A 12,185-nucleotide genomic window follows, 5' to 3' on the forward strand; every position below is an offset into this window, starting at 1 on the left:
AATGACATTCTAAAAAGTTTGGGTGTGGTAAGACTATGGCTAACCAATCACATCTGCAGAATTCCTCTGTGACATCATGAGACCTCCCTAGAACACTTTTTCTCCTCTCCCAACTTCAATTGTTCCCATAAATCTGGTAACAGAGAAAACTTTCCAGCTAAACGCCGATAAAGACTTCATACCACTCACAACACTCTATACATTGTGATCGTCACAACAGCTAAGGTAAGAAATAGATTTCACTGATTTGGGAAATTCTTAGTTTCTGTAATTCAAACTTACTGAACTCTTTAAAAAGAATTAATCATATATTGTAAATTATAGCTCAAAGTTAGACAATAAAATGTCTGATATGACAAAAAGCTTAATTTCTAAATAAATGCTTATAATTCAGTGACTAAGAATAAGACTTAGCTTTGAAATGAAAAGGGTTGCATTCATCTTTGATCTTGGTTATTGGTTTTTTCATTTTAATTTTCACGTTCATTTTGCTTTTCAAAGTGAATTTCTGCCAATTAAAATACCTTTCAAATTTGGTTGGTGATAGTGGTGATTTGATTTCTTCAGGCAAAAACAATGGCTTCATTTTGTTATTTGTTATTCTGCTGAGAAACAGGGTGGGCTGTCTACATCTGGAATACTATGAACAGTCCTGTGATTGTACAACATGCACATCATTGGCATAACTTTTCCAATATTATTATTATGATTCCTTACAGGGAATATTAACAAAGTAGAATTGAAGAATATATAATCAAAACTATTTAAAATGCTTTTGAAGACTTTTTTCCTTTCTATAAAGTCCAGTCAACTTTAACAAACACTGCTAAAAAGAAATCCAAGCTTTTAATAAATTGAGTTACTTACATTAATTTCAATACCATATCATAAATAACAAGTTTGAAAATTCCAAAACACTTGTCAAGAACACATGCAAAATTCTTTCTAAATGCACAGAATACAATGTGGCACTTTAAAAATAGATCTTATTTTAGCAGCACAAACATTCCTAAATATCCCATTTGAATGAATTTGATAAAATGAGTGTATATTCTACCTAGCAATGAAAATACTAAGTTACAATCTTCAGTTTCCTCTCTCACATTTAGAAGGGGGGGGGGAGGAAAAAAGAAAAATAACTTCTGGTTGAATTCTACTCTACTTTTTATGTTATAAATCTCAATTTACTATATGAAATGTGTCTTCATTCTTAAATCTCATAGTATAAAGAATATTACATCGATTTTATTTCATTCTTTTCATTTTCATATATATAGGTCAAAATAAAATTCATCTCTAAAATTCTGAATTCCTATGACAAATGTTAACTCTACTGCTAGTTATAGAAAGAACTCTGTAATTCCACAAGCAGCTTTCCTTAAGGCATGCAAAAACATTCCTGGTTTTTGCCTACCAATGAGGCACCCTCACTGCCTCTCAATATCTTTACATTCATAAAATGTTTTTCCTTTGATATTACAGGGAAGTCACTCAGTGTAGGTAGGTGTCTTATATGCATATTTATTTATTTTTACTCATATACCTATCAAATTACATTCTCACATTTCAACTGTTTGTGAGTCTTTATAGTACCAGACTATCACCACATCACCTATTGCTCCAAAAAATTGACAATATCTAGAAAGAGCAGAAATTCTATTAAAGATATCCTTAGATAATGTGTCCAGAAAAACAAAAATTAGTTACGGTGACTGTTGTTCAAATTTCAAACATTGTGTTAGTGTCAGATATTTTGTACCAACAAGTTCATCTCAAACACAGGGTGAAATTTAAGTATTGTCTTTGTTTATAAAGACGTGTGGTTTAAAATTAAGTGCTAAAAAGGAGTGTCAGATGAAATAAAATGGAAGAAATGTGCAAGATGTTTAAATTATGAAAACTGATTAAATTTTAAAGACACGTGAAAGAGCTAGAGTACCTTGCTTTATTAAAAGAAGTCACATCACTAGCATTTCCTAAGACTCAAATATCAAAAATTATTTTAATAGTATTTTAGTAGACATAAAGAAAAGTAATATTCCAGAAAAAAATTGCATTTGGTTACATACTTATCCATACTGTTTCTTAATTTCACTAATTAGAGATAGAAGAATACTGGTATAGATAAAACAGTTCAAAGAAAGAATGAAAATTTTAATTTACTAAATGTATTAAGCAATATTATTAATTATGTAATAAATTATGTAACATATTAAAATTTTAAGTAAAACTTAAATGTAAAGATTAGATTACCTCTCTAAGCAAGGCTGTTTATTTATTAACAATCCTAGAAATATAAAGTCAATTGAAACTGCTTTCTTTTTCCTTGAACAATTTTCTAAATGCACTAGTGTATATAAAAACTTCACTTGATCCTTTTAGCTCCCGATATGTTTGACACCACATCTCTGTTTTACAATTTAGAAAACAGATGTGAAAACGGTGAGTTGCCCAAGGTCACAGATGGGAAATGGTGGAACCTTGGCAGGGGCCAAGATTTTCTGACTCTAAACCACATGTACATCCCACCCACGGGTCAACATGGCTTAAAAATAAAACATGACATTGGCAAAGCAAAATAAATTGAAAGTCCTCAAATACTGTTAATGGTACTCTAAAAGGCAAAGTTAGAGGACACAAACTTCTATTTTATTTAGAACCTCTCCATTTCATTTCAAGTTAATTTATGTATAAGGCATTATGTCCTTAATAGCCTATGAGTATACTACTATCCTGTTTATTTTCAAAGCCAGGGATGTAAGCATGTTATAGATGATCTTAGTTATTAAGTAATACACCCTGGAAGGTAAAACTGAAAACAATTACCAAGACTTTAAAAAAATAACATGATCAATCAATCAAATTAAAGTTCCTTTTTAATGTGTTTCACTGTTAAACTACTCAATGCTTTTCATCTATTTAGCCTTGATTACCTAAAATCCAGGTTAATTTCTCCTCAAAACTTTTCACAAAGCCACATTTTCACACTTCATTCCAGTATTATATTAAATCTTTTGGCTTTCCTCAATTTCCTTTCTCACCTCCTCACATTCTACCATTTAAAATATTCAACCCCATATGTTCTGAAATGCTTGAACAGAGGAATCTTGTTTTTATGCGGTGGAAATCACTAACCTTCATCTCAACTGTGAATTAACAGTGCTGATCATACCAGCCAAGGAGCAAACCTAAAGGTTAGAAATCTGGGAAATAATCCTTCTAAATTACAGTGACCTAAATCAGAAAATATGTACTCTCTTTGAACATTTCTAGAAATAGTACATCAATGTTCTCACTCTACATAATTCTGAAGCATTTAGTACCAAATAAACACATGAAAATGAGGCCTAAGTATACCCATCTCCACCCCAGTATACTTGTAGGTAACTGAGGACCTCTAGTGCTTTTCAAAATGTACTCCACCTTCAGGTCTTTAAAAAACAACAAAAGCCAATTCACTCACATTAGTGGGGGTATATTTCACTGGCATTCATTTTTCCTTAAAAGTTTCCCTTCACTCCCGCCCCAGCTTATCTTCCCTAAAACAAGAATCTGAAGTCTCAGCTACTACAGGGTTAAAAAGAATATTTTATTTGCAAAGAAATTAATTTTAACATAATAACCATAATGAAGACAAGTCTACAGACAAAATAGCAATAGCAATGTGCCAATTTCAAAGACAAAAATCTCCATATGCTGTTGCTTAAGAAAGTCTGCTCAAGGCACAGCTTTAAAGCAATGGACGCATTTCATTATGAGGTCAATTTAGGGGCTGAGAATGTATTAATTTTTATGTTTACATAATTCTTTTTATAAACAGGCAGAAACAGCTTGAAAATTCTTTCAAATAGATTCTTTCAAATAGTGTGGTCCAACAAAGCTACAGAATGTTGCTGAGATAAAATAACTTCAATTAGAACTTCCAAGTTTAGCATTAGTCAATCTCAAAATAAAAATGGCTCTACCAAAGTAACTTTTGGTTGCTAACAGGTTGATGATAAATCTAATGATGAAATGGCCTGATTTAATTGAACAAGTGAAAAAAAAATGTATACACAATCACCTCTGGATTATCTGCAAAAATGGAAAAAAATAAATCCCCAAATAATTCTAATATAGACAAATCGTGTAAACTCAAATCTATAGAGAATTCGGATCTTGTGAACTAATAAAATGGAAAAAAATTCTAAAAAGTATCTATCTGTCATGCTGTAATCTCTGATGTATATTACTTAAGTTTACTAGCAAAATATGCCCACATTTACTAAAACAAATAGACAAAAAATAAAAGGGAAGCAAAATTCTAAATTCCACAAATACAAAAAAATCTCAGGAATTTATGATTTCAGCAGGAGTACCACCCAAAAACTGAAGTTCAGAAAGTTCTGCAAAGCGCTGAACGTGCCTAAATTATAGGTAGGACGACTCTCAGCATATATAACACCATTATGGTATTACTTGTCCAGCAACTCATAAAGCAGACTACCAAGTTTTAAAAGGCTACTGAGGTTCCTTTTGCACAAGAATGCTTTGCCATTATGTTAGGAAACAGGACTCTCTATTTCCTACCCTTGAGACAATGTGAGGACTCCTACAGAGCCGACATAGCACCTTTCCCCAAAATGTTGCGTAACATGGCACAAATTTGTTGACGGGTTAGAACTGCCAATGATTTGTCTCTCTCCTTCTTCCACTTCAAAGAACAGAAGATTAGCTTGAATTTTATTGCATTTACTTCTCAATTTCACGTGTTTGCAAAAACGATTAACAGTGGCCAACCAAAGGCTTTATAAATCTTACAAAGAATAGTCCGGAGTTAGTTATTCCCCCCACCACCACCAAATTACAATAATCATAGATCCCACTGACATACAAGATACTCTGTGGGCACATTTCTGCCTCTCAAATGCTAACTCGAGTGACAGCGATCTGGCATTTCTACAACCAAACTCCTATCAAAGCATCTTTCGTATTTTCAATATTCTGATTCTAGGGCCTGCATAATAAATTAATTTTTAAAGTGACCTCACTCCTCTTGTCCCAAACACCTAATTTACACATATTGGCATCTTTTAAAAGGGAGTAGAGGGAGGATAAGGGATAATTTCAGTCGCCCTGGCTGTTTAAGCCAAATGCAAATTCAGAACATCCCAACAAGATCTATTTATTTCTGATTATCCTAAAAGAATGCTCTAAAAAAAATCAGATAAAATGAAAAATAAAGTGAAACTATTTTTCTAGGCTCTACCAAATATTACTCTATTAACAGGCTGGCTCTAAGAAAGGAAGGGGGAAAAAACTGCAGGAGTTCTAAACTCATAGGATGGTTATTCAATACAGAGAAAAGAATGATCAATACCTGGTAACTATGCCATTAATTATTACGTTATGAAGGTCACAGACAACTCCAAAAGCAGGACTGTGCTTTTAGGAAGCTTCATCTTGTATGGGTGAATTTTGGTTTATCATCATCATACAGATTTTGGAAATTCATCAGAATTAGGACTCAACACATTTCAGATTATACCACTGTAAAATAAATTGGGCCCAATAAAATTAATGCCAACAGTTAACATTTTAGCATGTAAAGTAGGTTTGGTTTTGGTTTTAGCATAAGATTATAAAGTGACTACAAATCACTTTAGAATTATAACATTTCTAAGTTTGACAAGCAACAAGACACTATCTTTGGTTCTCTTTTATACTCAATTTGTTTCCAGGAACAAACTATCCTTTCTGAATAATAGTTGGATGTTGAAATATTATGAGATCATCTTTAAAGTATATTCATTATACTTCCATCAGGAGAGAACTCATTGCTTTAGGGCACACCACTTTGTATTTCACTAACACTAAATACCCATTTGTATAAATCATTACGAACAACTTATCTAAATTTTAATCCTCTAATGTAAATCCTCTAAAGCCTCATTTTCTTCATCTGTAACAGGAAGAGACTTGAGAAGGATACTGGAGATTACGTGTTCAACTATCATTCTGTTATTCTAATTGGTTAATTTGTTAATCACAGCACTATCTTTGCTCGTTATCAATTTTCTAAAAATATTAAAGTAAATCATAAAACTCCCTTATTCAACTTCATTGATTTAAATAGTACCAATTATGCACTACGTACCAGAATACAAAAATAAACAAACAGGTGCGTCCTTTTACTCAAAAAACTAGAAGTCTAGTTGGGGACACAGACATGTAAATCAAAATCACAATACCGCCCGATAGCTATCCTGACACTCACACGAACACCCTACTGAAAACTAGCAGAGGTGATAATCAATGCAGCCTTGAAGAGTCATGGAAGGTTTTATTAGGAAGTGCTATTTAAACTGGGCCTTAAGGATCAACTGAAGTTTGCCTGGCAAAGAATCAAAGGTGGTGGTGGGGAGACATTCCAGGCAGAGCTAGAACAACATGTGCAAAAGACAGAATCATAAAAGGGAATGAAGTATTTATGGCACGGTGACATGTTTCATGTGAGTGAGGCACTACTCATCAGTGTCAGAATAGAGGATGACTCTTGTAGACTCGTATACGATGTTTCATGATGAACAACTGGCCAGCTTCCTCTTTTTCCATGTTTTGTCTCAAAATAATTTTTAAATTCAGATCTTTTAGGCCATTTTGTGCACAAAAATGTAAGTTCAAATAGGAATTACCAATGCTAACTCTTATTCCTTTTTTAACTGTACTGTTATATATCCTTATATAAAGCAACTAATCAAATATATAAATGAATAAAGGAATTCTTCCCCATAATTAATAGTATATAAATTCACTATATCTACTATAAGCAAATAAAAACAGAAAACAACTTAAAAGATGTATTTTCTTAAAGAAAAAATAAAACCCCTTTATATCTATAGTACTTTATCTGAGGAATCCAGACAGAAATAATTATACCGTGTTTCAGCAAAAATAAGACCTAGCCGATTGTCTGATTAAAAATAAGACAATCAGCTCTATCTAACGCGTCTTTTGGAGCAAAAATTACTTTAAGACCCGGTCTCATATTATATTATATTATATCCAGTCCTATATTATAGTAAAATAATATATCATATAATGTAAGACCGGGTCTTACAGTAATTTTTGCTCCAAAAGACGCATTAGAGCTGATTGTCCGGCTAGGTCTTATTTTCAGGGAAACACGGTATTAAATATACACCAAGTTTAAGCTGCCATTTTTTAAGTAGGGAATGTAATAGATAACTTATGTAATAGCCACTTGTGTTGGACAATGAAGAATCTATGCTAGAGGCATATATACACATATACAGAGGGTGCCAAAAACATGTATACACATTTTAAGAAAGAAAAAATTGTATTAAAATTGTAATAGTCAATATATACCAATAACAAAACGCTGAATACAAGTCACGTTTGACTTCTGTAGTTACAAGAGGTGGTCAAAATGGTTACCATCAGCATAATTTGAACACAGCTTTTCCTTTCTTAAAATGTGTATACACTTTTTCATTTTTTTGGCACCCTTTGTACACACACACACACACACACACATATATGCTAGACAATATACACTAGAGAAACACAGGTTGTTACCAACTCTTTAAGAGAATGAAGTTTGATACAAGCTGGCTGTCGAGATATCCTCACTAAAGACCAACACTACTCGTATGAAGGAGGCCAGAGTCTCCAGCCAAATTCAAGTCCAGTCTAATAACACAGCCATGTGGAAATACTGAAAAGTACAGAATCTAACCACCATATATACCACGTGATTTCTGTGTAAAAAAGAATGCCAAGTTATCACTGATCGTGCCTGATGCATCTCTTCTCCTTTCCCATTCTTTCATTTCTCCCCTCTGCTTTCTTCATCACTAGTCTCTGTCAGAAACAGAGCTGACAGGCTGAGTTGAGTTTTCATGGGATGTATAGAGATGAAAGAAAATTAAATCTGGCAGCTGGGGTAAGGTAGTACTATCTAAACTAACAATGATGTATCAACAACTGTTAACAGCCATTATCTCTGGGCAGTTAGTTATGTTTTTATTCCATTTCTAATTTTTCTTACTTCAAAATTTATAAAGTAGAATCCTGATTGACAACAAAATATGCTAAAATCACAGTAGTTATTATCTCTGGACATTTACTTTACAGTTCATTTTTAATTTATATCTAATTTTTCTATAACAATGTATTGCTTTTTTGTTTGTTTTGTTTATTAATTAGTACAAATAATTAAGAAAGAAAGCAAATGGAAACCACCACTTGTAAGTACAGGTCATTTGTAAACAGGAACTGTTTGTGGTAGACAGTAAGATGATAATTTTATTACTATGACTTCTGAGCCCAACAGTCTTCAGTACTTAATATCAAGTCACGTTAAAAGGTTTTTTAAAATAGCTTATTCTACAAAGCTCTAAAATCATAAAAAGGAATTACATTTGAATCTACACAAGATAGGACAATTAAGTTTGCAAACTCATCCTAGAAAAAGTGCTACATACCTCATGGCTGAATATCACTATGGTCACTTTCGAAGTACTCCCCTTGGGAAGCTATGCACTGACGCCAGCACCTAGTCCACCCTTCAAAGCAATTTTGGAACTCTTTTTCTGGAATGGCCATCAGAGCTGGCGTCGTATTACCCTTGATGTCCTTAATGTCATCAAAATGTCTTCCTTTCAGTATTTCCTTCATCTTTGGGTAAAGAAAGAAGTCATTGGGGACCAGTTCAGGTGAGTAGGGAGGGTGTTCCAATACAGTTACTTACTTACTGGCTAAAAACTCCCTCACAGACAATGTCATGTGAGCTGGTGCATTGCCGTGATGCAAGAGCCATGAATTGTTGGCGAAAAGTTCAGGTCGTCTAACTTTTTCACACAGCCTTTCCAGCACTTCCAAATAGTGAACTTGATTAACTGTTTGTCCAGTTGGTACAAATTCATAATGAATAATCCCTCTGATATCAAAAAAGGTTAACAACATCGTTGCAACAAGTTCGCAAACTTAATTTAATTGTCCGACCTCATATAGTACTGGTAAAACACTTCTCATTTAACCATTTTATTTTGGACTAAAATCAACATCTGAAGAATAGTTCATTGCATGCATTTCCTTTTATGAGATTTGCTCTGGAGATATTAATACACTAATGTTCACAACAATTATGCTCACAGCGAAATAGTCTTAATAAAACTATATGTTCTATGAACAACTGCCCAAAGGAATAGCCCCAAACAAGCTGCACCCTAAATCAAACTATACTTCTAGTCATTTTGAGAGGAGGAGGAAAACACTGAAGTTACTCCACTCCAAACACAAGACAAATGAGTCATCACGGTGACTCTCACCAAAAAAGACAGAAAGGAAAACACTTGTGTGTGCACACACATATATACAGATTATAGAGACACTTATGCCACAAATACAATGTTGAGAAAGATGAATTCATACAAAATTGTGTTTTATCTGTTCAGAGACTAGGTCGTACATATGATCCTAATCTATTTACTATTTTTACGTTCTAGGCTACCTAAGAGAGAGATCTCACATTTGGCTGTCCGCTTTTTACCATTCTCTTGATCGTTTAAAACTTCAGACTGCCTTGCTTTCCTGTGTCATGGAGAAAGTCCAATACCTTACCCGTTCTGCTATAAGAAGAGCTTCAACCATTGAAATGCCTCAACAAGCACGTCAAAATCTCCAGAACCTGTTTATCAATTTCTGTCTCATCTTAATATGTCTCTTGTTGATCTGCATCATCGTGATGCTTCTCTGAAGTTCTGATGCAATCTCTAGTGCTGCAACTTACCACCATCAGCTTAAAATCTGTCATGCCATGAAGAGAGGAGAACACACCACTTCTTCAGCAGAAGAATTTCTTTGTGAAAAGGTCAAGATTCAGAACAAATTGTTAACAAATGTATTCATCTGCTGCATCTTGTAAAAATGTGAAAAGGGCTCTATTTTCAAACTTAACTTTAATATGACTATAAGTGTGCATAATGTAAATGCTGATTTCCACAGCAGAGCTTGTAAGTTTCCTATCCCAAATCATTTCAGAGGATGAACTAGGGATTTAGTTTTGAAACCTCACTGCTAAGAAGTTCACTTCATATATATAAGAATTAGTTTCACTATTTGGGGTAAATATAATTTATATTGTACAATAAAAGCCTCTGGTGTTTATTAGGTATTTTTCACGTCTTCGCCAATTACCAATCATTCAAATCAAATGTCCTCATTTGAAATAGTCCACTGATTCCTCACATCCGTTATCATTATCATAGTCTTTGTAGTAACTATCATAACCTACGTTCTAAATTAGAAATTGTATTCTTTTTCTATACTTAATATTTTTTGAAGTTTATGAGAATCAAGTAGAAAAAGACATGCCATACTCTCACATAAATAAAATTTCTCTTAACTCTATTTTTCAAAGAATTACAGAATTCTATCACATGTAGGTAACCAGAAATCTGTTCTCTGTAGGACATTTTGATCAATAGACGAGACCTATTGGTTAATTTAACAGCTGACATGTGATTAACCATAATTAATAACACACTAATAGAGTCTAACCTTAATTTATTGCACTATAGTTGATTATCTGAGTTACAGTACATAACTTGCCATACTATATCTGTGGAATCATGAAATCTTAACACTTTACAACGATTTGATAGGTTGTCTTCTATTCTACCCTCACACTCAATGTAGGCAAGGAAAATACAAGAAATAAAAGAAAAATGTAATATGTCAAGCATTAAAAAATAAAATTTTGAATTCTTTATCCAAAATAAATTCTTTGATTACATTTTGAAATAAATTTTTGTCCCACAATTGTTTATGACAGGATATAGCTACTTTCTCTAATCTGTCAACCAGGTGGTAAAGATGTATTGGTAGGCCACTAGACTACACTAAATTATACACCCAGAAATGCTAATTTACAATTATTTTCTTGCTGAATACATTTTCAGTTTGCCTTCTGTCATTTAAGAATACCTGCAAACAACACATAAAACAGAAGTCAAAATTGTTGATAGAAAATTCATTCGCCAAAATTGGGTAATTTAAGTTGACTTGGTTTAAAATTAAGTCTAAAATGGCTTACACCTTTACTGCATCATCCAATAATTTTAACCTCAGTTAAAGATACACACGTATTACTAATATAGCAATTATTAAAAGAACAGACAATGTGTAGTTTCCTATACGATTTGTTAAAATACAGTTACTAAAAGAACTTGAAAAGTCAGTATTGATTTTGGTTTGTAACACAAGTGCTGTTAGCAGAATAGTGAGGGGACACACTGCTTTAAAATGTTTCTGAATCTTGAGTGGCACTGGAGATGGGAGGGGGTTCACTAATATCTGAGGACAGAGAGAAAAGAGATCTTCAACTGACAGGGGGATTTCTTGAGCAAAGCCTCATTTATGGGTTGGAGACTCCTAATATCAACTAAAACGCTTATAAATAACAAGAGATACATTCACCTCAATGGTGTCAGTAATTACCCAGGCAAAAAGTAACCAAGTTCTATAATTAGCAGCATGATCTTAAAAAATAAGTGGAAAATTTGAAATAATACATTCTATTCCTTTCATTACATTGTTCATTACAACATTAACTTCAAACTATAAATTATAAAGATATGGGGTTTTTCCTAAATAAAACAGAAATATATTTTTCATTGTGCCTTTAATAGAAATAAAAACCTTATACTTGATTGCATTAACTCAGGTATAATGTAGAACAAAAACTAATTCTTTAAATGGAACTTATTTATTATGTTTATCATGATGTCTAAAAGGAAGTAATAAAACGATGTATTTAAAAATTTTTAAATACCCAATTTTCAAATACTTCCTACTGTAAACTCCAAACTTAATTTACAGTCCTAAAAATGAACTAGTTTTTAAATGTTTAATGTTGCCTTTTATATTTTAATTGGTTAAAAATGGTTATTTAATGTAAATCACCTGCATTAAAATGAACCTTCTTGAACTCAGTGAAACCACTCTTTAATATGCTCATGATTGATATGACCATAAAAAATCTAATATAAGCAGTTTTGATTTTATAGGTTGTGTACGGTGACATTCTCCAAAAAAATAAAATCAAGATTTCCTAGTACAGACACAAGAGGGCACACCTACATAAAATAATGAATTTCCTTCTACCCAGAAATTACTTACCC

The 12,185-nt window shown here is 32.8% G+C and overlaps 2 protein-coding genes across 3 annotated transcripts in view; one reads left to right on the plus strand and one right to left on the minus strand.

Moving 5' to 3' along the window:
- CEP85L (centrosomal protein 85 like) overlaps positions 1-12,185 on the minus strand; it is a 105,079-nt gene that overhangs the window by 56,124 nt on the left and 36,770 nt on the right. The gene's annotated exons all lie outside the window — the stretch shown is intronic.
- PLN (phospholamban) lies at positions 112-11,633 on the plus strand. Its single transcript, XM_033103003.1, has 2 exons — positions 112-225; positions 9,510-11,633. The coding sequence occupies exon 2, from the start codon at positions 9,602-9,604 to the stop codon at positions 9,758-9,760; it is 159 nt and encodes a 52-aa protein (XP_032958894.1). The 5' UTR covers positions 112-225; positions 9,510-9,601; the 3' UTR covers positions 9,761-11,633.

This window comes from Rhinolophus ferrumequinum, chromosome 3, assembly GCF_004115265.2.
Source record: "Rhinolophus ferrumequinum isolate MPI-CBG mRhiFer1 chromosome 3, mRhiFer1_v1.p, whole genome shotgun sequence".
In the NCBI taxonomy this organism is placed as follows: Eukaryota; Metazoa; Chordata; class Mammalia; order Chiroptera; family Rhinolophidae; genus Rhinolophus; species Rhinolophus ferrumequinum.